The sequence below is a fragment of the Geotrypetes seraphini genome, chromosome 15, assembly GCF_902459505.1.
Source record: "Geotrypetes seraphini chromosome 15, aGeoSer1.1, whole genome shotgun sequence".
In the NCBI taxonomy this organism is placed as follows: Eukaryota; Metazoa; Chordata; class Amphibia; order Gymnophiona; family Dermophiidae; genus Geotrypetes; species Geotrypetes seraphini.
This window is the reverse complement of record NC_047098.1, coordinates 69570435-69595327: the sequence shown is the minus strand read 5'-3', so window position 1 is coordinate 69595327 and position 24893 is coordinate 69570435. Positions and strand designations below refer to the sequence as shown.

Sequence of the window (24893 nt, the reverse complement as noted above, 5' to 3'; positions counted from 1 at the left end):
TTATTTCCGTTTATAAATGTTTACCAACTTTATCCTACAGCAAAAAATACAGAGATTTTTTTCTACCTTTTGTCGTTTAGTTTCTGCTTTCCTCATCTTGTCATTCTCTTCCTTTCATCTGGCTGCCCTCTTTCTGCCTCTTCTGTATGGCATCTGCTCTCTTTCTATGCTCCTTCCAGAAACTGTCTGCCTCCCCCTCCCATCTCATACCTCCCCAACATTGGTCTGGCATTCGTCGTCTTTTCTCTGCTCCCCCCCATAGAATCTCTGTCTACTTCCCTCCCTCGCTCCACCAAACTGGTCTGGCATCCACCTTCTTCCCTCCGTACCTCCCATGGTCTGGCATCTCCATCTCCTCCCCACCTGTGGTTTTTAGTGTCTCTGTCTCTTTCCTTTTCTTCTTCCTTAAATCCTTTCTTACCATCCAGTGGCCTTTTTTCTTTCTCCACTTCCACCATCTGCCAGTCTCCTGCCTGTCACCACCGCCGCTGCTTTCTCACACGAGGGAACAGAATAAAGCTCTGGCGCCATTCAACCTCTTCCCCTTCATGGCACATCTCCCCCCTCCCTTCCCGCAACGGCCGTTTTCAAAAGTGGCGCGCGGCTGCCCGGCTCGAATCTTTCCCTCTGACGCAATCCGCCCAGGCGGAAACAGGAAGTAGCGTCCGAAGGAAGCTTCCGCGCGCCACTTTTGAAAACGGCCGTGCTAAAGGAAAGGCGTCCGCGAAGGTGAGGGAAGGGGTTGATTCTGTTCCCTCAGGTGGGGAAGAGAGCCTGGACCGCGGGGCCCCCTCAGCTGCCCTAACGCCGGCCCGGGTCCCAGAAGGCGTTTTAGGATCTTTGTATCGCTTTCAGTCATCTAGATTTAAATGTGTGAAGCCAGTTAGCAAACGGAAACCCTCCGTGAGAGCCCCGTCGTTTTCCAGATGGGAAGAGTGCACCCTGCCGTCTTAGGAAAGCTTTACAAACCCTCCCGTTGCCACTCCTCCTTAGGCAGTTTCAAGAAATCATTTGACCTTACTCGGTGTGAATGTTAACCTGCTGCACAAGACCCTCCAAGGCTTTTTAGTTTAATTACACTAGAAAAGATTACCTGAACAGATAGCCTTCTAGGTGTTAAAAGGGAACACTTCACTTTTCTTCCCTATCGAGCAGCTACTGTCCTTGGTTGACCTTTAAGGTCTAAGCAGATAACAGCAAGAAGTTGTAACTTCAAACAGAAGAATCAAACCTTGAGCTTCTGTAAAGCAATACCAGCATGCTGGGGATGATATTGTGGGGAGAGCTGGTTTCAGGAATTGAGCAGCAAAAATCAATGGGTTTTCACAGTCAGGTACAGAAGATGGTCTCTTAAGCAAGCAAAATGCAGGAGAATGATTGCTTCCTGCAAAATATTAAAGCCTTGGAAGGGCTGTGGTAGTGCAATGTACTAAAGTGGTGACTTCTTACCACTTCCAAATCCGGGCAGGAGTAGGAGTATATGTGAATTAGAAACAGGACTCAAGTCAAACAGCCCCTCACCCTGCTTAGGGAGCAGGAGAATCTCCCTCTCCATATGACTAAAAAATTACTACTTTTCAGTGCTCTTCTAAGCTCTTAAACTACAATGTCTCTGCAAAATCTGCCTTCAAATGCAGAAGCACATGCAAAGAATACAAGAACACCTGTTTAAGAAAAGCCCAATGTCTAGGTAGCATGTTCAGTATGCTCACTTTCTTAATTTATTACTATTAGGGCCAGAAATGTGGTCTCAGCACCTTCCTCACCACAGAAATGGCATTTAGAGAAGGCAGTATTTCATGTTAGAGGCAAAATGAAGATTTGATGTAAGTCAGTTGGAAGATGGGAAACAGCACAGTCCTTCATATGGAAACAATGAATCTTCCAGTAAGCATGTTTGCTAAATTCACATTTAATATACTCTCTTATGCACTCATTCACCATGCTCTTAGACTTAAGTTCTCACCTGTGATGTGTGAATCCACTGCCTGGAGACCCTGCAGTCTGCTCTGGATAATTATGAGGAAGAGATGATGCTGGAAATTGATAGAGAAACCCAGTCCCATATGTCAATCCACAGAGGTACCAGAACCACAGCAGAAAAAGAGATTTCATTTTGAATGGAATAAATAAAATTGATGAAAGTGCAAGGTCCTCTTTCTGATTTCAACAAAATCCAACAGTTCCTGGACTTTCAGTGGTGCCGCAGAGCTTAGGAGACCTAAACTGCAATTGAATCCATGGCAATATGAGGCATATGGAGTTTGCAAAGCTGGTGGGAAAATTAGTTTGGTCCGATTCCTCTTACTGAACATGCAGTTTCTTGACCTGTTGAGCAAGCCAAGCTCTTTGCAACAGACCAAAACGCTCACAAATACAGACTGAAACTGATCCCATTCAGCAGACCCTGGTCAGAAACATTTTCATACAAAGCCTTTTGCATTTAGTGAGGTCCCTTCCACTCCATTGTCACTTAAAAGTTCATGATCGCCACCTGCTGCAATACTTTTGAACTACACTCTCCTCATAGTCCACTACAAGGACAGAACGATGAAAACAGACACATTCAAAAATGAATTATCAGGCTTTTCTGTTGGGTGTTGGCTAATTAGGAAATAGAGTATTTAAAATTATAGAATTCTACATGGTTTTATCATTCACTCCTTACCTAATAGAACCTTTGAAATCAAAAAGTCATCCTCAGTTTCCTAAATCTTTCCAAAACCTGCCTTGCATTGAATTAAATAGGATTAACAACTGGCTTTCAGTATTTCGATGAAGCAGTCTGAATCTACTTTAAATGTAATAAATAGAAATAGAACAAAGGAAAAGAAATGAAAGGGCAGTGATGCCTTTTTTATTGGATTAACAATTACATTTTTATAAGCTTTTGAAGGAAGAATCCTCTTCTTCAAGTCAGTTATAGACAGTGCAGGTGTTTATCAAGAACATCGTTTCCACAGTTTGTTTTTGCTTTTGGTCTTCCCTTTTTTTCTGTGAAACTATTTGGTGATTTTGTTGTTTTGGACCGGTGTTTATCTGCCATCACCTACCACGTTACTATGTAAAAGATGAAAATATTAAAGAGAGGTGAAAAAAACCAAGAGTCCCAAAAACTTACATTCCAGAAACAATAATTTGTGGTACCCCTCCAAAACTTCAATCCCACAGATATCCATCACCAACAATCAGAACACCAATATGTGTTTGAGAACGTGCTTGCTGCCAGCTAAGGCCCTGCTGATCTGCCTATGCTTGAGAAACAGCAGGTCCAGGAAGAACCTTCACAGGCTGCCAGTCAGAACATGGGCTGGTTCTCCTCCCCACAATCACAGTATACGTAGTTATTTACTTATGCTGAATACATTTTTTGGTTATTTGTGTATTTATGGTTATTTAATAATAAATACAATTTTGTTAGTTTAAATTTTCCGTTTCCTTTGTTTTTAATCGTAGAATCAATCACGAGATTAAAAATTTTAATTGCGTGATTAATTGTGATAAAACATTTCAAGCAAAGTTCAAAGCATAGGCTTCGAAAGTGAGTCATCATGAACATGGCAGTTGTGGTGTAGAGGAGCTCTCATATCGATGGCTATCATGTTTGTCTTTTTTTCTTAAACTGCAGGTTTTTCCCTCAGAATGTCGGATGGATGCCTGTCCATCTTGGGGATCAGTCTCCAGCTGTTATCAGCGAGTCACCAGCTGTCAACCTGCTGCCAGGAAAAGCAGAAGCAGAGTTTGGCACAGAGTTATTCTTGACTCTTGATTTGTAGACCCCCTTCACCTCAGCCCTTCATGGTGAGTCTTGTATCCTGGTGGTCCTGTCCAGCAGTTCTCTATGGAACTATATATACCTTGTATATGCCTGGAACAAACCTAGAGAATGACACGGTGACAGAATTTGTCACCATCCCACAGATAACCGTGGGAAACCATCCTGTGTCATTCTTTAGTGTCTATCTCAACCTCAGGCCTTCTACACCAGCATTTTTCAATGCAAGGCTTGAGGGTCACTGGTTGTGCCCATTCATACTCTGATTCTTCTTTTTCTCCTTAAAGAATGACATAGGGATAGTTTCCCGTGGTTATCCAAAGGGACGGTGACAAATTCTGTCACCATGTCATTTGTCAAGATCTGTCCCCAGCAATATTAAAATCCAGACTTAAAACCCACCTTTTTGAGGCTGCTTTTAACTCCTAACCCCCACCACTTGCCCAATTGAACAGGGAGGCAAAATTATATCCTCTTCAAAGTCTGACATCTATAACCTAAAAATCGAAGAACACAATCTGAATCGGAAATCTTGACACAGGTTCAAAAAGTTTTAAAATACCTGACTAAAGCATGTGAATGGAGTCAAAGCAACAAACAAATGGCTAAAATGATTGGTAACGAAAAATTAGGTTTCTTACCTCTGCTAATCTTCTTTCTTGTAGATATCCTCTGGAGACTACACAATAGGGTTATTTATCTCTTCCAGCCTTAAACTGTAGGGAACTTTTAAAACCAATTTCTAGCCCCTCCCTCTGTGGTCATCTTCTGTTACTCACCCCTGGAATTTCAGGTAGTACACAAGCTAGGTAGATCTATATCAGGGGACTCCCCGCTACATATCAAATCTGCTCATGAACAACAGTTTCAAAACAATTAGAGCCCCAAGGCCAAATATTGTATAACCAACAATTTTGAACATTAAACAAATTGAAAACAGCATAAATTTGGATAAAGGAGACAGCCCGAGGGTCAGAAAGGGAAACCACCCAGGAACCCCTGAAACCTTACATAAAGGAACAAGAATGGTATTCTTAGTGAGGCTGGTCACAGACAGAAATCCAGCTTACCTGCTACTGTGGCAGACGACCTGCGAATTGGACAGAAAACAGGGTAGGTGTGTAGACTCCAGTGAATATTTACAAGAAAGAAGATTAGCAGAGGTAGGTAACCTAATCTTTTGTTCTTGAACAATACCTCTGGACTCTACACAGTAGGGATGTATCAAAGCAGTCCAAGCACATCAGGGAGGCCCAATGAGCCCGCTGCCAGGACTGAAACCCCAAAAGCTGTATGCAGGGAAAACACTTTTGAAGACCCCCCCACCAAAATCGCTAATCCAGCATGCACATAGATACTCACAGTGGCATGTACTGCTATAGAAAGTAATGGCAAGCAAGCTGAACATAGAGCATGCAAGGAGATCATTACCTCAGGAGCTGAGAAAACTGGATTTCAGGTCTTCTGACCTCCTCACCTTCCCTGTCACCTCAGATAGTGACTACCAGGACCTCTCAGGGCAATTAGGGAAGACACACAGTTCATTTTCAATTCCGGATGTGTCTCCACGGAACCATATAGCCTGCGTTCTATCCCTTAGCGGACGAACCTGGGGTGAGATGGCTCCCGATCCCAGAGACCCGATCTGACCAGCAGGCTGTCTACGGGGTTTACTGCAGTGGCAGGGAACCCCCCAGATGCAGACAATTTTGGACAGAAAAGTCTGCAATCTCCTGCTAAAGGATGTCCCCGCAGGGTGAATCCGCAGCAATAGGGTAAATCCATGCCAAATAGACTAAAACTTAGGAAAAATAAAGCACGAGCAGAAAAGATAAGCCCCTATAGCAGTGGTCTCAAACTCAAACCCTTTGCAGGGCCACATTTTGGATTTGTAGGTACTTGGAGGGCCGCAGAAAAAATAGTTAATGTCTTATTAAAGAAATGACAATTTTGCATGAGGTAAAACTCTTCATAGTTTATAAATCTTTCCTTTTGGCCAAGTCTCCAATAATAATATTGTCATTTATAGCTAAAGAGACATATGATCAAGAAACTGTTTTATTTTACTTTTGTGATTATGATAAACATACCGAGGGCCTCAAAATAGTACCTGGTGGGCTGCATGTGGCCCCCGGGCCGCGAGTTTGAGACCACTGCCCTATAGCAAGGCTGTAGGAAACGAAACTGAAATTCCAGGGGTGAGTACAGGAGATGACCACAGAGAGGGGCTAGAAATTGGTTTTAAGTTCCCTACAGTTTAAGACTGGAAGAGATAAATAACCCTACTGTGTAGACTCCAGAGATGTTGTACAAGAATAATGGGTTCAACAAGGCCTACTTAAGCCTGTCAATTCTGAGTGTAGAAACAAGTTTAATACCTGGAAAATACGATTGGTACACAAATATTATACATAGTAACCAACTGATAAATCCAGCACTGCCTTTACTGGAGAACAAATAGCAAATGAAAAACAGAATACAGTACCAATCACTAAACTCACTACAAGAAAAACACATTTTACAACAATACTGAACCTTAAGAAATCTTTGACAAGCATAAAACAGTTAGAAATACAATGGTATTCAAATTATCAAACATAAATGCAAATATTGAATATCGCACTGCTAAACATTCCTAACTTTGAGATTACTTTGTACATTTATGACATTGGCATTGCAAAACTAAAAATCATATATCTTGTAGAGCAAAATTTTCTCTTTCAGACAGTGTTACTTTTAGGAAGATATATACACACTTTTTTTTTTATAATTGACCCTGAAAATTGACGCATTTCAGTTCCTGTGTCAAAGATGCCAAATTTGAAGGAATGTTTTGATGCAGCTATTCATGCAGAATTGCTGTAAAATTGAGGATAATCTATAATAAAAATCTGAATTCTGTATTTACTCTTGCTCTAGAGCTATAGCAGTTGATAAACTGGTCAAAGTCTTTTGCAACAAACTACAACAAATTTTTGGTGCAAAATTTTCAGGTGGGCTTTTGTATCCATGATACTCATACTAGCATCGTTGCAACTAGCACAAATTGTTATGCTGAACTACCAAAAATTAGCACTCGACCAAATATTCTCAATTTTACAAGCAGCTAAAAATGACACTTAAATCATCACAGTACATAATGCTGCCAACATCCAGCCAGACAAGTGGGTCTACCTCAATGAATATTGCAGTTAGGAATTTAAAATCTTAGAAAAATTATCTTAGTACCCTGACTATTCTATGTGCAAATTTTGAACAAAATCTGAAACATAATGGTGGTGACCATTAGACCACTTGAAGTGGAATGACTCAGATCTGAGATGGGGTCAGCTGACTCTTCTTGAATTTAACAATCCAGCCCCGCGCTGCAGGAGAGACACCATAGTCTCCACTGCTTGATCGCATTCCAATTTGGATGGTGCCCGTATCAACCAATCGTCCAATATGGATGAACTAGAATCCCCATTCTGTGGAAATAAGCTGCCGACACCAACACGACTTTAGTAAAGGTGCGGGGAGCTGTCGCCAACCCAAAGGGCAGAGCTGTAAACTAGAAATGCTGCTGGAGAACATGAAATCTGATACCTCTGATGGCCCAGGAAGATGGGAATATGAAGATAAACCTCTATCAGATCCAGAGAAGAAATTCTCCCAGAGCCACTGCTGCAATGATGGTATGCAATGTCTTCATGCGAAAGTGCAGAATCCACAGAAAGGCATTGACAACTTGAGATACAGAATGGGCCTCCAGTCTTCTAAGCCTTTTTTTGGGCACGTTGAAGTATAAGGAGTATCTGCCTGAGTCTGATTTGCTTTCGGGAATGGGCTATAAGGTCTAAATGTCCAAGAGACACTGCAAGAGGTGCCCCAAACCTTCAGTGCTTTTTCCAGTCTGCCTGCAAGAGAGTCCAAAAATAAATTTAGAGGGAGGTGGAAGAAGTCTATCTTGTGTCCCTCCTGTATGATATCCAGCACCCATTGATCAGAAATTTGTTCCTACTCCTGCAGGAACACCGACAACCAGCCACCAATTCAAGGAAGCATGGCTGTCTCTGGCATCATTGGGACTTCTTAGAAGCAATGTTATTTCGAGAACCTGAAACCTGCTGGCTCCTGGAATTGTTATAGCGTTGTCTATAATCCCGGGAAAATCTCTGACCAGATGAGCCTAAGGAATTCTGGTGAAACTTGCATGATGGACGAAAATTGCAGCAATCCCTTCCCAGAGCTTGCCGAGGCCTATTGGCTGGGAGGGATTTAGTAAGTCGGTCCATCACACTAGCCATAAGGTCATCCAAACCTTTGTCAAAAAGCATTTGACCCTTAAAGTGAAGTCTTCCGAGTCATCTTAGATGCTGAATATCCAGTCCAATGACAGATACAGAGCATTCTGTGTGCAGAAACAACATAAGCCGAAACTTTGCCTAGAACCCTTATAAGGTCAAACAAGGCATCTGCCACATAATTGACCCCTTCTAGCACCAGCTGGGGGCTGGGGTCATCCATTGTGGAAGTAACTTGGCGCAACCTTGTGTGACACGTATGCGCTGCAAAGGAAGTAGCTGCTGCTGCCTTAAGAAGCAACTTCAAAATGTTTCTTCAAGACTATGTCCACTCTGCAGTTCTTGGAATCTTTCAGAATCATTCCTCCTTCACTCTGGAGGGCAGTGCGCTTGGTCACCTGAGCCACTGCTAAATCCACCTTCGGCTGCTCAAACAGCTGCTGAAAATCCAGTGCCATGGGATAGAGCTTAGCCATGGTCTTAGTCAACTGAAAAGAACTTTCCGGGGTTTCTCACTGCTCAGTAACCAGAGACGTGAGATTTGGATGAGATAGAAAAAGAATGTCAGAGTGTTAGAACAACATGTAATTAAACTCTGGAATTTGTTGCTGGAGAATGTGGTGAAATCAGTTAGCTTAGCAAGTTTAAAAAAAGGTTTGGATAATTTCTTATGGTCCATAGGCCATTATTGAGATGGCTTGGGGAAATCCACTGCTTATTCCTTGGATAAGCAGCATAGAATAATAATACCTTTATTTATATCCCGTCATACCTTTTCAGTTCAAGACGGTGTACAACAAGGACAGCGAGGTAACATCAATTAGATTTGGGAAGGGGTAGATAGACAGTTATATGAAGGGATGGCATAGGGTAGAAGGACGGAACGTTTAAGATGAGGTAGGTGTAGCGCAGATTTGGGGGATCAGGTGAACTTGTCAAATAGGTGGGTTTTTGGTGATTTTCTGAAAGAGTGGTGTTAGAGAGTTCAGGATTAGGTCACTTAAGGTGTTGTTCCGGATCCCCGCTTCAAAGGAGAGTGTCTTGTTGAGGAATCTTTTGAATTTGCATCCTTTAGGAGAAGGAAATTAGAATAGTAATGTTCTACGTGAAAAGTGGAGTTTGTTCTGCAGGGTGAGGTGTTTCAGGAGGTAGGTGGGAATGGAGCCGAAAAGAGTCTTGAAGCAGAGGCAATTGAATTTGAAGATTATTCTGGCCTCAATACGTAGCCAGTGAAGTTTCTTGTAGTATGGGGTGATGTGATCAGATTTTTTTCAAAACATTAAGTGTAAGATATTAAGTGTAGATTAACATGTGAAAAGTCTTCTTTGATGTTTTCACTTATTGAAAGGGTTAAATGAACAAATAATTTACATCTGAATTGGGTTGGGGGGAGGAAATAAGAACATAAGCATCGCCTCTACTGAGTCAGACCACAGGTCCATCTTGCCCAGCAGTCCGCTCCCGCGGCGGTCCCCCAGGTCAATGACCTGTAAGTTATCTATTACTCTAAAGCATTTTGTATTGCATAGTACCCCTCTATCTGTACCCCTCAATCCCCTTTTCCTTCAGGAACTTGTCCAGTCCCATTTTGAAACCCACAATTGCACTTTGTTCTACCACTTCCTCTGGAAGCGCATTCCAGGTGTCCACCACCCTCTGAGTGAAGAAGAACTTCCTAGCATTTGTTCTGAATCTGTCTCCCTTCAACTTTTCCGAGTGCCCTCTAGTTTTCGTTTCCCCGTCCAGTTTGTATTGTAATATTTATTTGATTGATTATAGTGCTATCTTGAAGTCAATTGTATATATATTTTAAAAGCACTGTTTTTGAATGGAAAATAATAAACATTAAAAAAAAAAAAGATTTTTTTTCAAGCCAAATATAGGTCGAACCGCTGTGTTCTGGATAAGTACATAAGAATTCCCACTGCTGGGTCAAACCAGTAGTCCATTGTGCCCAGCAGTCCGCTCTCGTGGCGGGCCTCTGGTCAAAGACCAATGCCCTAACTGAGACTAGCCCTACTTGCGTACGTTGTGGTTCAGCAGGAACTTGTCTAACTTTGTCTTGAATCCCTGGAGGGTGTTTCCCCTATAACAGCCTCCAGAAGAGCGTTCCAGTTTTCTACTACTCTCTGGGTGAAGAACTTCCTTAAGTTTGTATGGAATCTATCCCCTTTTAACTTTAGAGTGCCCTCTCGTTCTCTCTACCTTGGAGAGAGTGAACAGCCTGTCTTTATCTACTAAGTCTATTCCCTTCATTATCTTGAATGTTTCGATCATGTCACCTCTATCTCCTCTTTTCAAGGGAAAAGAGGCCCAGTTTCTCTAATCCTTCACTGTACGGCAACTCCTCCAGTCCCTTAACTATTTTAGTTGCTCTTCTCTGGACCCTTTCGAGTAGTACTGTGTCCTACTCGAAGTATTCCAGATGGAGGCGTACCATGGCCCGGTACAGCAGTCCGATCTGTTCTTGATCCCCTTCTTAATCATTCCTAGCATTCTGTCCGCCCTTTTCGCCACCACGTATTGTGCGGACGGCTTCATTGACTTGTCGACCAGTACGCCCAAGTCTCTTTCCTGGGGGGTCTCTCCAAGTACTGCACTGCACTGCACATCCTGTATTCGTGTATAAGATTTTTGTTACCGACATACATCACCTTACACTTAGCCACGTTAAACCTCATTTGCCATGTTGCAGCCCATTCCTCGAGCGTATGTGTCACGTTGCAGGTCTTCGCAATCCTTCTGTGTCTTCACTATGAATAACTTCGTATCATCTGCAAATTTAATCACCTCGCTCATCGTACCAATTTCCAGGTCGTTCATAAATATGTTGAAGAGCACAGGTCCAAGCATTGAACCCTGCGGCATTCCACTCGTGACGCTTTTCTAATCCGAGTCCATTTACCCCCACTCTCTTTCATATCTGCCAGCTAGTTTTTAATCCACGTGAGTATTTCACCCTCGATGTCATGGCTTGCAATTTTTCGAAGCAGTCGTTCATGTGGGACCTTGTTGAACACCTTCTGAAAATCCAGATATACAATGTCGACTGGCTCGCCCTTGTCTATCTGCCTGTATACTCCTTCGAAGAAGTGCAGCAAGTTCGTCAAGCAAGATCTTTCTTTGCTGGCTGGTCCTCATCAGATTGTGTCCGTCAAGGTGATCAATGATATGGTCCTTTTTCAGCGCCTCTACCATCTTTCCCAGTACCGAGGTCAGACTCGCCGGACTGTAGTTTCCCGGATCTCCCCTCAAACCTTTCTTGAAGATTCGCCAGTTTCCAGTTTCCAGTCTTCCGGAATCCTTCCTGATTTGATCGACAGATTGGCTATTAGTTGAAGCAGTTCAGCTATAGCCTCTTTCAGTTCCTTGATTACCCTTGGATGTCGGTAGTAGATATTTAAATGTCTCTTATCTTATCCCCTCTTGATATGATGTCAGTGCATTGCATCCGTGCATGCTCAGAGGCCCTATAGACGTGGCCCTGGTCTCTTCCAAAACCAAGAGAAACTGCTGGGTTTTTAAAATCTGGCCGGATACCTGGACAATCCTCTAAAAAGAGAATATGTCTGGGCAAATCCAGACATCTGGTAACCCTACAGTATGTCAGAAAAAACATTACACCAGGTGCCTATTGGAAAAATTTCTCTACAATGCACAAAGGAATTTTCAAGCGCATCTGGTGTACTGAGAAGAAAATTCTTTAGCACAAGAGAGGTACTATAGGTGAATTTGAGAGACCAAGATCATAGTGCACTCTCCCTGGTTTAGAGGCTGAGGTCTATTAGTAACACTTGGTTGGAAGCAGTGTGACCATATGGCTCCAGAAAAAAGGAGAACAGATTGAGACATCTTGCTTGCTTTCAATGGAAGTAAAACCCGGATGTCTCAATGCGTTCCCCTTTTTTCTGGAGCCATATGGTCACACTATTGGAGACATAACCCTCAGCAAATGCAAAATAAGGGAGCAAAGCAGAGCTTTGAATAGAAAGACAAATTCCACAAGGAAACAAGAAAAAAAATTCTTCTAGAATAAAGAAACCAAAAAACTAAAGGGCAGAAAAGAAGTTGCTTCAACCCATTCGTGACGTCATTGCATAATTTATTGGCGCGGCCAATAGGAAACAAAAAAACTCAACTGACAGTTTTGCGGGGCGGGAACGAGATTCACCGGTTCTTATTGCGCTCTGGCTTCCCTGGCGCCGAATCTGCTGACTCGAATGAGAAACTGCAGCTGATTTTCCGCCAGGGATGGTCGCCTAAACCCAGCAACAGCGCCAGGCAGGCACCGCCCATTCGTGACGTCACTGCATAATGTACTGAAGCGGCCAGTTTCGTGAATCTGCAGGCTCGAATGAGAAACTGCGGACGCGAACGTCGCCTTAGCAACTGTTGAGCCTCGGTCCGGCCGTTACAAATATGTTCAAGGCCAAAGTGCTGCTGGTGGGTCCCAGCGAGGTATGTGGCCAATAAACTTGCTGGGTTTTCACCACTTCCCTATTTATGGATTTACCCGGACACGTCCGCTTTGTCCGAGACGAGCTGGGGGGGGGGGGGGGGGTCCGGATTTTACTTATGCAAAATTGGGGAATTCCTGAAAACCCAACTGGATTGCTGCCAAAAGAATCGACCTTGGACAAACCTGCTCTAGCTTTTGGTGGTTGGTGGAAATCATTAAATAGCAAAAGGGGAAAAAAATCGGATAACATCTGTTCACAAGCTTTATTTCCAGTGTAATAGGTGTGTCATTCTGGACCAATAGGGTTACCAGATTTTACTTTAGTAAAATACGGACACCTCCCCCCCCCCACCCACCCAGTTCAACCCATCCCCGCTCCATTATGCCCCAGACCTGCCTTAGCTGCAGCTGATGAAACTTCTACAGATACAACCCATCATTTGTCTAGCCTTGGATGAAGCTTTCTCTACTTGATTGGCAGTCTTCATGTCTTCACTAATGATTACCCCCAAGTCTTGTTCTGCTGTAGTCCTTGCTAAGGTCTCACCATTTAAGGTGTAAGATCTGCATGGATTTCTGCTGCCAAGGTGCATGACCTTACTCTTTTTGGCATTGAAACTTAGTTGCCAAGTCGTGGACCAATGTTCCAGTAAGAGTAGGTCTTGCGTCATACTGTCTGGCACTGTGCTTTTGCTTACTATGTTGCATAGTTTGGCGTCCTCGGCGAATAATGTAATTTTACCTCGAAGCCCCTGAGCCAGGTCCCTTACGAAGATGTTAAATAGGATCGGGCCCAAGATCGAGCCCTGTGGCACTCCACTGATCACCTCCAACATTTCGGAGAGGGTACCATTCACCACCATCCTCTAAAGTCTACCTCTAAACCAGTCTTTAACCCATGCAGTTAATGTTTCACCTAATCCCATCAAACTCATCTTGCTCAATAACCTGCAGTGTGGGATGCTATCAAAAGCTTTACTGAAGTCCAAGTACACGACATCCAGGGACTCCCCCATATCCAGCTTTCTTGTTACCCAATCAAAGAAGCTGATTAGATTGGATTGGCAGGACCTTCCCTTTGTAAATCCATGTTGATGGGGATCTCACAGATTCTCCTCATTCAGGATCGTATCTAATTTGTGTTTGATTAGTGTTTCCATAAGTTTACTCACTATCGATGTGAGACTCACCGGTCTATAATTCACAGCCTCCGTCCTGCATCCCTCCCCTCTCAGCAGCATCTCTCTTCTCCTTCCCTCCAGGTCCAGTAGCAGCTGTCCCCCTTTTTTTTTTTTTTTTTTACCATGCCCAGCAGCTTCCCAGCCTCTAACAGTGTCTTTCTCCCCTCCCAGCAGTTCTCCTTACTTACCAGTGCAGCGATTCAGGAAGGCAGCCTCGGGTCCTTTGTTGGGTCGCACCGCCTCTGAGGAAAGAGGAAGTTGCATCATCAGAGGTGGCCACGACTCAGCAAAAGCCCCAAGGCTGCCTTCCTGAATCGCTGCGCTGGTAAGTAAGGAGAGCCGCTGGGAGGGGAGAAAGCACACTATTGGAGGCTCCCTATGATCTCTCCGGCCATGCGCGGATTTCAGCTGTCGATCTTGCCGGCTCTGCGCAGACCGGCAGGAAATTGCAGATGTCGATCTGGCCGGTCCGGTGTGGACCGGCAGGAATTTTCTGCGGACTGGCACTGGTCCGCGGACCGATGGTTGAAGAACAGTGGTTACACTATTGCCTAACTAATTTTGCTGAGCTAAAAAAGAGAATTACAATGATATAACCTACTGAAACCCAAGTTTACCCTTCCCAGACAGTAGTTCACAGGTTGCTGTGAAAATCTATCTTTAATGCTGAGTCTCTGCAACCTCTCTCTTAGAACCAGGCTTACTGAGGTTAGGCAGTAGGCCAGCATTCCTCCCCTCAAAGGCTGTGGAGTCTGATCTCTTAAGAAAGTCCTCGGAGTTCAGCTAAAAGGAGCATTTCTCTTATTTTATTTAGTGTTTTCAATTTTTATTCTGTGTTTTTAAGCACTTGGAGGTTATCACCTTTCATGTCAGCTCTGCCTGAGTAGAGAAAAAGCAGATTGAGGTCAGCAGTTGACAGCCAATTCCTGCACAATATTTGGGAGCTTGGGGCAGGGTGTTAGTTGCATTTTTCGCCTTCCCCTTTCTGGTTAGGATTACCAGATGTCCGGATTTCCCCGGACATGCCCTCCTTTTCAAGGACATGTCCAGGGGTCCAGACAGTTTTTCAAAACCTGGCACTTTGTCTGGGTTTTGAAAAGCTTCCTTGAAATTACGTCGGACAAGAGTGCTTCCCCCCACCCCTAAGATTATTGGCAGGAAGGATGCCCAGTCTCTCCTGCTGGATCCCCCTTCCTCCAAAGATCATTGGCAGGAGGGATGCCCAATCCCTTCTGCCGGAAACCCTCCCCCCCCCGAAGGGCATTCCCCAACTCCCCTCCAAGCCCACCCAGACCCCACAGTACCTTTTTTAAGTTGGCCGGCTGAAGGGATGCTTTGTCTCTCTAGCCAGCAGGCCTGTCTCCACTGAATGGCAGGCCTGCCCCTTCCCGGTACATCGTGGGATGCACGGGGAGGGGCCTAAGGCCCTGGCCCAGGTGCTTAAGGCCCCTCCCTTAGACACCTGGGCCAACTGAAATCCTAGGCCTCTCTCCTAGTGCATTCTGGATGCTCTGAGAGTTGCCTAAGATTCCGATTGGTCAGCTCCCTTAGGCCACTCCCTATGGGATACGCTGGGAGTGGCCTAAGACTCCTGATTGGGTTTGCTCAAGGTACAGATAGTGGGTCATTCTTGCTTTAGAGGGCGACCAAACATCGAACCATGGCTTCTCGTCCAGATGTGTCCAGATTTTTGAAGGGAGCATTGCGTTTTTGTCCCCGTGTGCGCCAGCCCTTTCTGTCCTGGAATTTTAATCTCCATATGAGCCCTTTGAGGAGGCCTCACTCATGGACTTAACAATCAAGACTGTTTTTTTAGCAGCCGTAACTTCAATCAGAAGGGCATCAGAATTGCAGGTTCTCTCCTGTGAGGAACCCTCCCTCAAGATTTCGGAGGCTGGTGTCTCGCTTTGAATGGTACCTGCTTTCTTACCAAAGGTAGTTGCCAGTTTTCACATATACCAGGAAGTGCGTCTCCTGGCCTTGTTTTGCCCTCCAAGGCAAAGAAGGAAGACAAGATCCTGAAATGCCTGGCATCCAAAGAGTTCTTCGTTATTTAGAGATGACGAATGAGTTTTGCCTGTCAGTTCATCTCTTTGTATTCCTGGGTGTAGCACAATGGGGACAGTTGGCATCAAAGGTGACCATTTCAATATGGATTTGACTGGCAATTTCTTAAACTTTTATCAGGAGCAGAAAACAATCTCCCGAGAAGGGGGGTGGGTAAAGGCACACTTCACCAGATGGGTGGCATCATCCTGACTGGAGGCTAGAGCTGTCTCACTTGAAATTTGTAAGGCAGCCACATGGTCTTGCCTCCACACTTTTATCAAGTTTTACATGGCGGATGTAGCAACCAGAATGGATGCAGAGTTTGGTTCTACGATACTGGTAGCAGGCTCATTTGTCCCTCCCTAGGCACGGCAGACTGCTTTGGTATGTCCCGTTGGTCAAGACCAATATTCCTGTTGCACTAGAATGGAAGATTAGGTTCTTATTTTTGCTAATCTTTCTTGTGATGGGAGACTGAACTTTAAGAAAATGTTGAAAACGCAATTATTTAGCAATGCCTTCATGTGCTAATGCTATTTTCTGTTAATTCTTTCCCATCTTGTAAATGTTTTTATGGGATTTTGTCTTTCAATCTTGTAGGATGAATTTAAAAGAAGGTTTTAATAATGATATCATTAGTTAATGTTTTATTGTGTTTGTCTTGTTTAAACATGTTTAGCATTTTTAATTTGTATGCATGTAATTTTGTACACCGCATAGTTTTTATGTGGTATATAAATTTTTAAATAAATAAATTGTAAACAGGAATATCAGTCTTGACACCTGCCCTGTCAGTTCATTAGTCTGCTTTCTGTCTCGGACATGTCTGAAGGATCAGATGTCTTGTTTATTTTCATTGTCTCTTATGGTCAGGGAGGAGAAGAATTTTTTTTACAGTAGTGTAAAATTTACAAATTGAATAATTTTCAAATTGTTGATACAGGATATCACCTTATTATGCATTGCAAAAAGTTTTAATTAATGCTGGTTTTGTTAAGCAGAACAGACTTGTGTTATCTCGGGGAGAATCTCTATGTCCCCCCTCTCTCTCTTTTTGTATTCACTTCAGTGTTCTCCCCAGAAATTTTTTCCAGCCGGGTGGCATGAAAAAGTAGCTGGGTGGAGTTGGCGAGACGGGAAATTTGGTGGTGGGGAAAAATAAGGGCTCCTTTTACAAAGATGCGTGAATGCCTTAATGCGCGGAATAGCGTGCGCTAAATTGCCGCTACCGCCTCTTAAGCAGGCGATAGTTTTTTAGATAGCATACGCTAACCCGGTGTGTGCGCTAAAAACACTAGTGCATCTTTGTAAAAGGAGCCCTAAATGTGTACTATTTTTATTAATTATTATTTTTCAGTGCTCACTATGACTTCCTTTTTTTAAGGTTTGACACTTGTGCCAGAATATTTTTACTAAATTTAAGAAGTATCCAATTCTAGAAGTGAATAATTAGATATTCGCCCTCTTTCAAATGGTATAGAGATTTAAAAAAAGAAGTGTGTTAATGAAATCATCAGGTTCAATCTAGCCATTTATTTCTGCTTGAATTTAAACAACTAAAAAAAAGATAAATATAGCTCATCCAGTCATACAAGAAACGTCTCTACAGCACCTCTAATAATATTTTGATCACTAGATTCCTTCTTGAGGTCTCACTGACGATATGAAATAGATGCGATCCCCACTTCCAAACCTCTTCCACATAATTTATGGAGAGGTGTTACTGAGCCTTGAAGGAGACCTGTGTGATCACACTACAGCAAAATAAAAAAGTAGCAGATAAAAATCAAAGTGAGAGCTAGGCAAAACAGTTTAGGTAAAAATGCAGGTAATAATTAGCAATGTATTAAAATATTTTATTTTTATTTGCTTATAATGTCATTTGAAAGCTGTTTGATGCTAATACAGCTTTAATTTAATTCATTATAGTGTGTGTGTGTGTGGGGGGGGAACAACACCTACATCAACAGTCAAGTTAGCATAGGGTCATTAAATCCAGTGGCGTACCTAGTATATATGACAGCCAGTGCTTATCATTTTTTAATAACCCCTTCCTCTATATAAAAATAGTTATTTTTAGTAATAATCCATGAGTTACACAACAAGGGTGCACCTAGGAAAAGGCAGCATCTTAAACACTGCAGTGAGCACTAGAACACCAACACATACATTATAAAACTAAACAAGCCAGATCCTGCACAGTCAATTGATCCTGTAGTCAATGCTAACAGAAAGCCATGTCCTTTTCATACACACAGAACAGAGATACACCCTCGCCCAATATGGAATAATCACAAACTAAAAATAGAAATATGTAGACAAAAGTTAAACTGAAACGCCAAGAAACTAGACTCTGCATACAATGCAACACCACAGAAACAGTGACACGTACCCTAATACTGTGCAAAATATAAAGATAGTAGATGTAAATTTGAAAAAACCTGTACATAACAATCACCACTTTACAAATTAACAAATATAAATAAAACAGGGAAGAGAGAAATAAGAAAATACCATTTGATTGGACTAATCCATTTTTCAATTAGTAGTAATTAGCTTTCAGAGGCCAAATCTTTCTTCAAGGCAGTACAGTATACTGCTGTTATGGTATCCTGTCCTGACCTGAGGAAAGGGGTTTAGTCCCCAAAAAACTGCCTTATTTCCATTTCCTATTGATAAACTTTAATCAATACAGTTACAATACTACTTGATTCTACGAAAAGCAACAACAAAATTTTTTTTCTACCTTTTGTCATTTCTGCTTTAATCATCTTCTCTTCACTCTCTTCTTTCTATTCAGCGTTTGTCCTCGCTCCCTTCCATGCAACATCTGTCCTCTCTCTTTGCCCCTTCCACCCAGCCTCTGCCCTCTCTCTCTCCCCCTTGCATCCACTGTCCACCCTCTCTGCCCTTTCCATCCAGTGTCCGCCCTCTCTCTATTCCATATGGCATCTTCCCTCTTTCTATGTCCCTTCAATAAACTGTATATCCTTTGCCTTTTCTCTCCTTTGTACTCTGTGTCCTTTGTACTCCTGTGCCCTTTCTCTCCATTTCAGCTTCACCCCCTCTCCATTTTTTTTGTTTCCACCACTTCCCCTATGCTCTGGTACCTCTATCCTCTTCTCTCCCCCATGCCCTGGCATCTCTCTCCTCTCCTTCCATCTCCCCCTTCCACTCTATAATCTGGCATCTCTTCTTCTTCCTTTCTCTCCTTCCTTCCTTTCACCTGGTCTGGCATCTGTCTCCTCCCCCTCCCCCCATATGCCCTGACATCTCTCTTCCATCCATGGTCTGGTAGCTCCTTTCCTTTCCCTCCCTCCTATGGTCTTGGCATCTCTTTCCTCTCCTCTCCCTTCTCTGGTCTTCCTTCTCCCCTCTTTCTCCCCAATTGGGTGCAGCAGCAGCAGCACTTCTCTTCCTCTCCCCCCCTCCCCAATTGGGTGCTGCTGCATTTCTCTTCCCATCCCTCCCATCATGCCCTGGAATCTCTCTCCTCTCCTATGTCTCCCTCTGCTTCCTTGCTCTGGCAACTTTCATTCCTTTCCCTCTGGTCTGGCATTTGTCTCCTTAGTTTCCCTTCCCTCCCCTCCCCCATGCCCTGGCATCTCTCTCCACTCCCCCACCCCCTCCATTATCTTGCATCTCCTCTCCTTCCTTTCTCTCCCTCCTTCCTTCCTTTCCCCTGGTCTGGCATCTGTCTCCTTCTCCCCCCCATAGTCTGGTATCTCCTTTCCTTTTCCTCCCTCCTATGGTCTTGGCATCTCTTTCCTCTCCTCTCCTCTCCTTTCCTTTCCCTGGTCTTCCTCCCCCCCCCCCCATTGGGTGCAGCAGGAGCATTTCTCTCCCCCTTAATTGGGTGCAGCAGTAACAGCATTTCTCTCCCCCCATCAGTTCTCCCTCCCCCGCCTCGGTCGGCAGATTCGCTACAGGCTAAGGCAGGAGATAGGTCAGTGACGGAGGTAAGCTTACAACTTGGAGCTCTTCCTTGCTTCGGGCCTTCCTCGCTGCCGGGTCCTGCCTTCATGGAAACAGAAAGTAGGCAGGACCTGGCAGCGAGGAAGGCCCGAAGCAAGCAAGAACACCAAGTTGTAAGCTTTCCTCCCTGCCCTATCTCCTGCCTTAGCCTGTAGCGAATCTATTTCTCGGACCTTCTTCATTTCTCTTAGGTATCTTCTCCCTCCGTTAGCCAGCAGCAGTTACTGAAGCACGCAGCTGCGAGCTTTCGCCTCTCCTCTTTCTGATTGGTTTCACTTTGTGCAGGAGCGTCTTGTGCGATAAGCTGCAGAACAAAAGTAAACACGACGTCGGGGTTCTTCCTGTTTGTGCACTGGGTCATAATGAGCCTGCAGCCACTGCCTCCAACTGCGACTGTAAAAATCGACCAGCAGTAGGAAAATTGTTTAAAAAAGTAAAGCTGAAAACCCTTTTTCTGGCGCTTAAAAAAAAAAAAAAAAGTCAGGCGAAGGCGAATTTGCAGCCAAGATGACAGCCGGGCGCTCACCTAATCTAGCCGGGCGGGGCGCCCGGCTGAAAGGGCTAGGGAGAACACTGCACTTTATGGCTTTGATACAGACTGAGGAAATCTAGCACAGCCTAAAGTGAGAGGAGGAGGAGCTGAAGAATATGTAAATTACGGTCTCTGCAGACTTTGCAGTAAAGGAGGGTAAATACTCATTGGTCAAGACTGATATTCCTGTTTACAAGAAAGATTAGCAACGGTAAGAATCTAATCTTCCAAAATGCCAAGGTAGATCATTTTTTGAAAAAGAAGAAAATAGATATCTTGTGGTTTCAAAAATGGACATTTTCTCTACTTGCTTTCTGGACGTCTTTCCCAAAATGTCCAAAGTCGGATGTAAACATCCTATCGAAAATGCCTTTCGTTGTATCATAGCCAAAAACAATTTATGCATATTTAAAACCGATTGTCTACCCTTTGCAAATCTAACCTGATGTCTAGATTTTTTAAAGTATGCATGTATGTATTATAGGAATATCAGAATACACTTATTGTGCTGGCCCACCTATAACTGCGGATATAAGTGTTTAAGTAGCAGCTTTTTAAAATTGCCATTTACAGTACACACATTGGGAATCTATGTGGGGCAAGCCAATGACCTTCAGAGTATATATGCTTTTTAACATATTTATTTTAAAGTTTGTTGAGCAGTTTCTTATCTAACATCTGTTTATTTTTTTGTTTTACTTTTGGTAGAGTGGCAAAACAGTTTTGGCTAACTTTCTTTCGGATGCCACAGAAACTGTGGGTGGGGAATACAACCCAACTCAAGGGGTAAGGTAAGATTAGAAAATGAAAAATAGAAGATAAGTTTTGTGTGTTATGTGTTTAAGTACAAAGATAGACAAGTTCCTGCTGAACCTGAAAGTACGCAGGTAGACTCATTTAGGGCCCTGGTCTTTGACCTAAGGGCTGCCGCAGGAGCAGACTGCTGACCACGATGGTCCACTGGTCTGACCCAGCAGCGGCAATTCTTATGTTCTTATCTTTAGGTCTGTTCATTTAAAACTAATAGTATTTTGATGAGCCTTTTAAAAAAACATGCAGCCAATATTCAAAGAGATTTAAGTGGACAGGAGCCTCCCTGAAACTTCACATTATGACCCTTGTATATGAATTTCCTGTTAGTTTTCTGAAAATTTATATCATGTTCTCAGCTTTAGATCTTCAGTAGTTCAACAGATGGAAGTGTGCAAATTCTGAACAGGCTGGACTGAAGCTCCTAATCAGTTGGAGAATTGAGTCTCGGTTGCTGAATTAGTTATTGAAGCTTCGTTCTAGTTTAAAGCAAAAACAGAATTTAAGGTTTTATTTGTGGAACAATGGACTATCTTATAAGTTATGTCTGCTTCGTAAGTGACCGAATATTGCCCAGGACCCGCATAAGTACAAATGGAACATTCTTGGTCAGTCATGGCCCAGTATTCAATGCAGGGGTTCGATTTGGCCCAGCACTGAATATTGGGGTCTAATTCTGACCGCCACAGGCTGAATATTGGCTGGATAGAACATTGAGCATACAATCTCATTTTCAGATTGTATTCATGTTGCAAAGGATTCAAGCCCTGGATTAGTCAGGTCTGGATTCTTGACCTTTTCTAGGATCTGGGCTTTCTTCTGTTTGTTCTGTGCCCCCTGCACTTTTGGCAATTCAACCGTAAATCACCATGAAGTGATGGGTCTGTTCCAGCTCTTTTCTTCAGAAAAGGTTTTGCTCATTATTGGTGCAACCTTTTCAGTTTTGAATCTAATGGCAACAATCAAGTGCAGCAAGGTGCATGAGCTCTGTTGAAAGTTCTTAACATTTTTGACATCTACTACTACTGTACAGTCGGTTTGCGAGTGTTTTGCAAGATGAGCAAAACGCTCCTGCAAACCGAGCATTGACTCGATATGCGAGCCCCCACCCCGGGAACCAATTTTGCACCTCCTGCAGCCCATCCCCAAACCCTTACCTTGAGTGGACATTGGCACACACCATCCCACAGGACGTACGCGTACTGGTGCCAAAAGAGCCAAGCTAACAGATAACGATCCTGGCTGGGAATCTACATAAATAAAACCAGACAGACCTACAACGCATTCCGAAAATCTATCAAAACCACTCTGTTTGACAGATTCATCAATCTGCGCTCACTACGCTTTTTTCCCCTACAAACCCGAAGCAAACTTCAGGCAATTCCTACCCCTCTCACTTTCCCTCCCCCTTTCAACACCTCTTACATTCCCTCCCCTACAACTCTTTTCTTCTGTAACATTCCCCTCATGCATTTGTAATTCGCTGAATGTCCAGCCTTCTTTCGATGTGAACTGCCTAGAAGTCGTCTGACTATGGAGATATAGAAAAATAAAGTTGTTATTATTATTTTATATATGACTTTTTTTCTTTAAAGGATCCTAGAATTTGAAAGTTTAAATGTACCAAATGTAAATGGTAACAACAAAAGTTCAGGCTGTGAAGTTGAACTGTGGGACTGCGGAGGAGATCAAAAGTGAGTCTCATTATACTTTGTCACCCAATATATTTATTGCTATATGTGTACGTATATACTACAGTACATACAAAAAGGTAAACTGTCAACAAAATAGTCTTAGTGAAACTGCAGACTTCTAAAACAAACCTTCACTTATTATTTCCCACATCCTGCAATGGTGCTTTGCTACCTCCATGATGTGTGTCTTTTCCTACCCCTTCCCACCCCCTTTTGTGTGCTCACCTTGATTCTACACACCAGAGTGCTTTCTTTGCTGGCCTCTTCCTGCGGCATTCTCTTTCCACAGATTCAAGGCTTTGCTTAAAACTCACCTTTATCAGGCTCAGACCTAGGCAGTATGTCAGTGTGCGATCATCTAAAAACACAGAGAGGGTCAAAGTACAACAATAGAACAAAGAAAATTTTTAAAAAAAGCACCAAGAGCCTCAAAAATTGGGACTGATCTATAATTAATTAGACCCAACATGGGCCATGTTTCAGTGCATATATAACACAGAATAGTGAAAGATGTATATCAACTATATTCAAACAAGTTACTACAACAGGTTGATAGTACTAGAAATACCTATGTGGAGGAAAAGATCTCAGATTCACCACTTAGGGAACAAGTATGTTTTCTCCCTAAAGTATTGTGGTGTGATCAATGAAAGAGACCCAACACCACAATACTTTAGGGAGAAAACATACTTGTTCCCTAAGTGGTGAATCTGAGATCTTTTCCTCCACATAGGTATTTCTAGTAACCAACAGAGGAGTAATATCTATTATCCCAGGACAAGCAGGCAGCATATTCTCGACATGTGGGTGACGTCATACACGGAGCCCCATCGCAGACAGCTTTTCAAGCAAACTTGATTGAAGATCTCAAAGTTTGCTAGTGCTACCCACGCATGCGTGTGCCTTCCTGCTCCACTAGAGGGCGCATCCCCTCCTCGTGGTCTTCAGTTCTTAGTTTTCCGCGGAGCCAGAAAGCCCTGTCTCTCTTCTCTGCGTTCATTGTGCTTTTCTTGCACCGCGGCTTCGTGTTTTTTTGTCTTATTTTCGAGGTCGCTGTGTTCTTTTCTTGTTTTTCTACTGCTTCGTGTTTTCGGCAAATCGGGGGCTCCCGGTTTGCCGTGGCTGCAGCCTTCTTTTTGCCTTATGTCCCGGCCCTTGACCGGGTTTAAAAAGTGCACTCAGTGCGATCAGGTGATTTCGATCACTGATCCGCACCGTTGGTGCATCTTGTGCCTCGGGGTCGACCATCCTACGGGCTCTTGCCCTTGTTGTGCTGCGCTACAGCCTCGGGGTCTCCGGCGGTGTTGAGCGCGGATTGTGGAGCTCTTCGCCATGGAGACCGATCTACCAGCGGGCCCGGTCTTGGCCTCGACCTCGGCCTCGGCCTCGAAGACCTCTGACCTGGGAAAATCGCCCTCAACATCGAAGATCTCGATGCCTCCGATCTCAAAGTCATCTGCTGTGGGTAAGTCCCCTCTTCCTTCTTCAGGGTCTGGTCAGCTACCCAAGAAACCATCCTCGGAGCCTCTTATTGCCCAGGCGGGGACCGCCTCGGCGAAACCGCCTCCTAAGGCCTCCAAGCGTGCCTCCACCTTGAGGGAATATTCTTCCTCGAGGTCGCCCCCAGTGGAGCGCACTGCCGCACCTGTAGGGCCGAATATGGTCTCGGTGCCGATGTTTGAGGATATGCTCAAGGTTATCATTAGAGAATGACACGGTGAAAAAATTGGTCCCCGTCACCGCCCCGTCCCCGTCTCACCATCCTCTGCACCGCCCCGTCACCGCCATTCCCTTCACCGCCCCGTCACCGCCACTGCCACCCCATTCACCGCCCCGTCACCGCCACTGCAACCCCATTCACCGCCCCGTCACCGTCACCGCTGCATATATAAAAGCCTCAAACGGGTACGATTTTAAATACTTTTCTTTATTTACTTATAAAGGAAACATTCTTTAAAACTTAGTTAAATATTAGTTAATAACTATACAAAAACAAACACATGTACTTTTAATGCTTACAATGTTAGCCTACATGGTAAGTAGACGCGGCCGCTGTACCTAATCGCGGCAAATCATGTACCTAATCGTGTACCAAATCGTGTACCTAATCGCGGTCACTATGCTAATCGTGATTA

General features: G+C 43.7%; 2 protein-coding genes across 9 annotated transcripts in view; one reads left to right on the top strand and one right to left on the bottom strand.

Moving 5' to 3' along the window:
• Window positions 1-2439, bottom strand: part of COL26A1 (collagen type XXVI alpha 1 chain) — a 180088-nt gene extending 177649 nt beyond the window's left edge. For 3 of the 4 annotated variants that reach the window (XM_033922393.1, XM_033922391.1, XM_033922392.1), the window contains exon 1: window positions 1967-2439. In XM_033922393.1, the coding sequence (XP_033778284.1) occupies window positions 1967-2115 (149 nt within the window). In that variant the 5' untranslated portion in view covers window positions 2116-2439. Of the gene's footprint in view, window positions 1-421; window positions 713-1966 lie in introns of those variants that run through there. The other variant, XM_033922395.1, reaches the window with a different exon arrangement.
• The window catches only part of IFT22 (intraflagellar transport 22), a 41594-nt gene continuing 17347 nt past the window's right edge, over window positions 647-24893 (top strand). The window contains exons 1-4 of one of the 5 annotated variants that reach the window (XM_033922397.1): window positions 647-729; window positions 3629-3801; window positions 20963-21045; window positions 22660-22758. In XM_033922397.1, coding sequence (XP_033778288.1) covers window positions 3799-3801; window positions 20963-21045; window positions 22660-22758 — 185 coding nt within the window. In that variant the 5' untranslated portion in view covers window positions 647-729; window positions 3629-3798. Of the gene's footprint in view, window positions 730-3628; window positions 3802-12270; window positions 12517-20962; window positions 21046-22659; window positions 22759-24893 lie in introns of those variants that run through there. The other 4 variants (XM_033922399.1, XM_033922396.1, XM_033922398.1 and 1 more) reach the window with 4 other exon arrangements.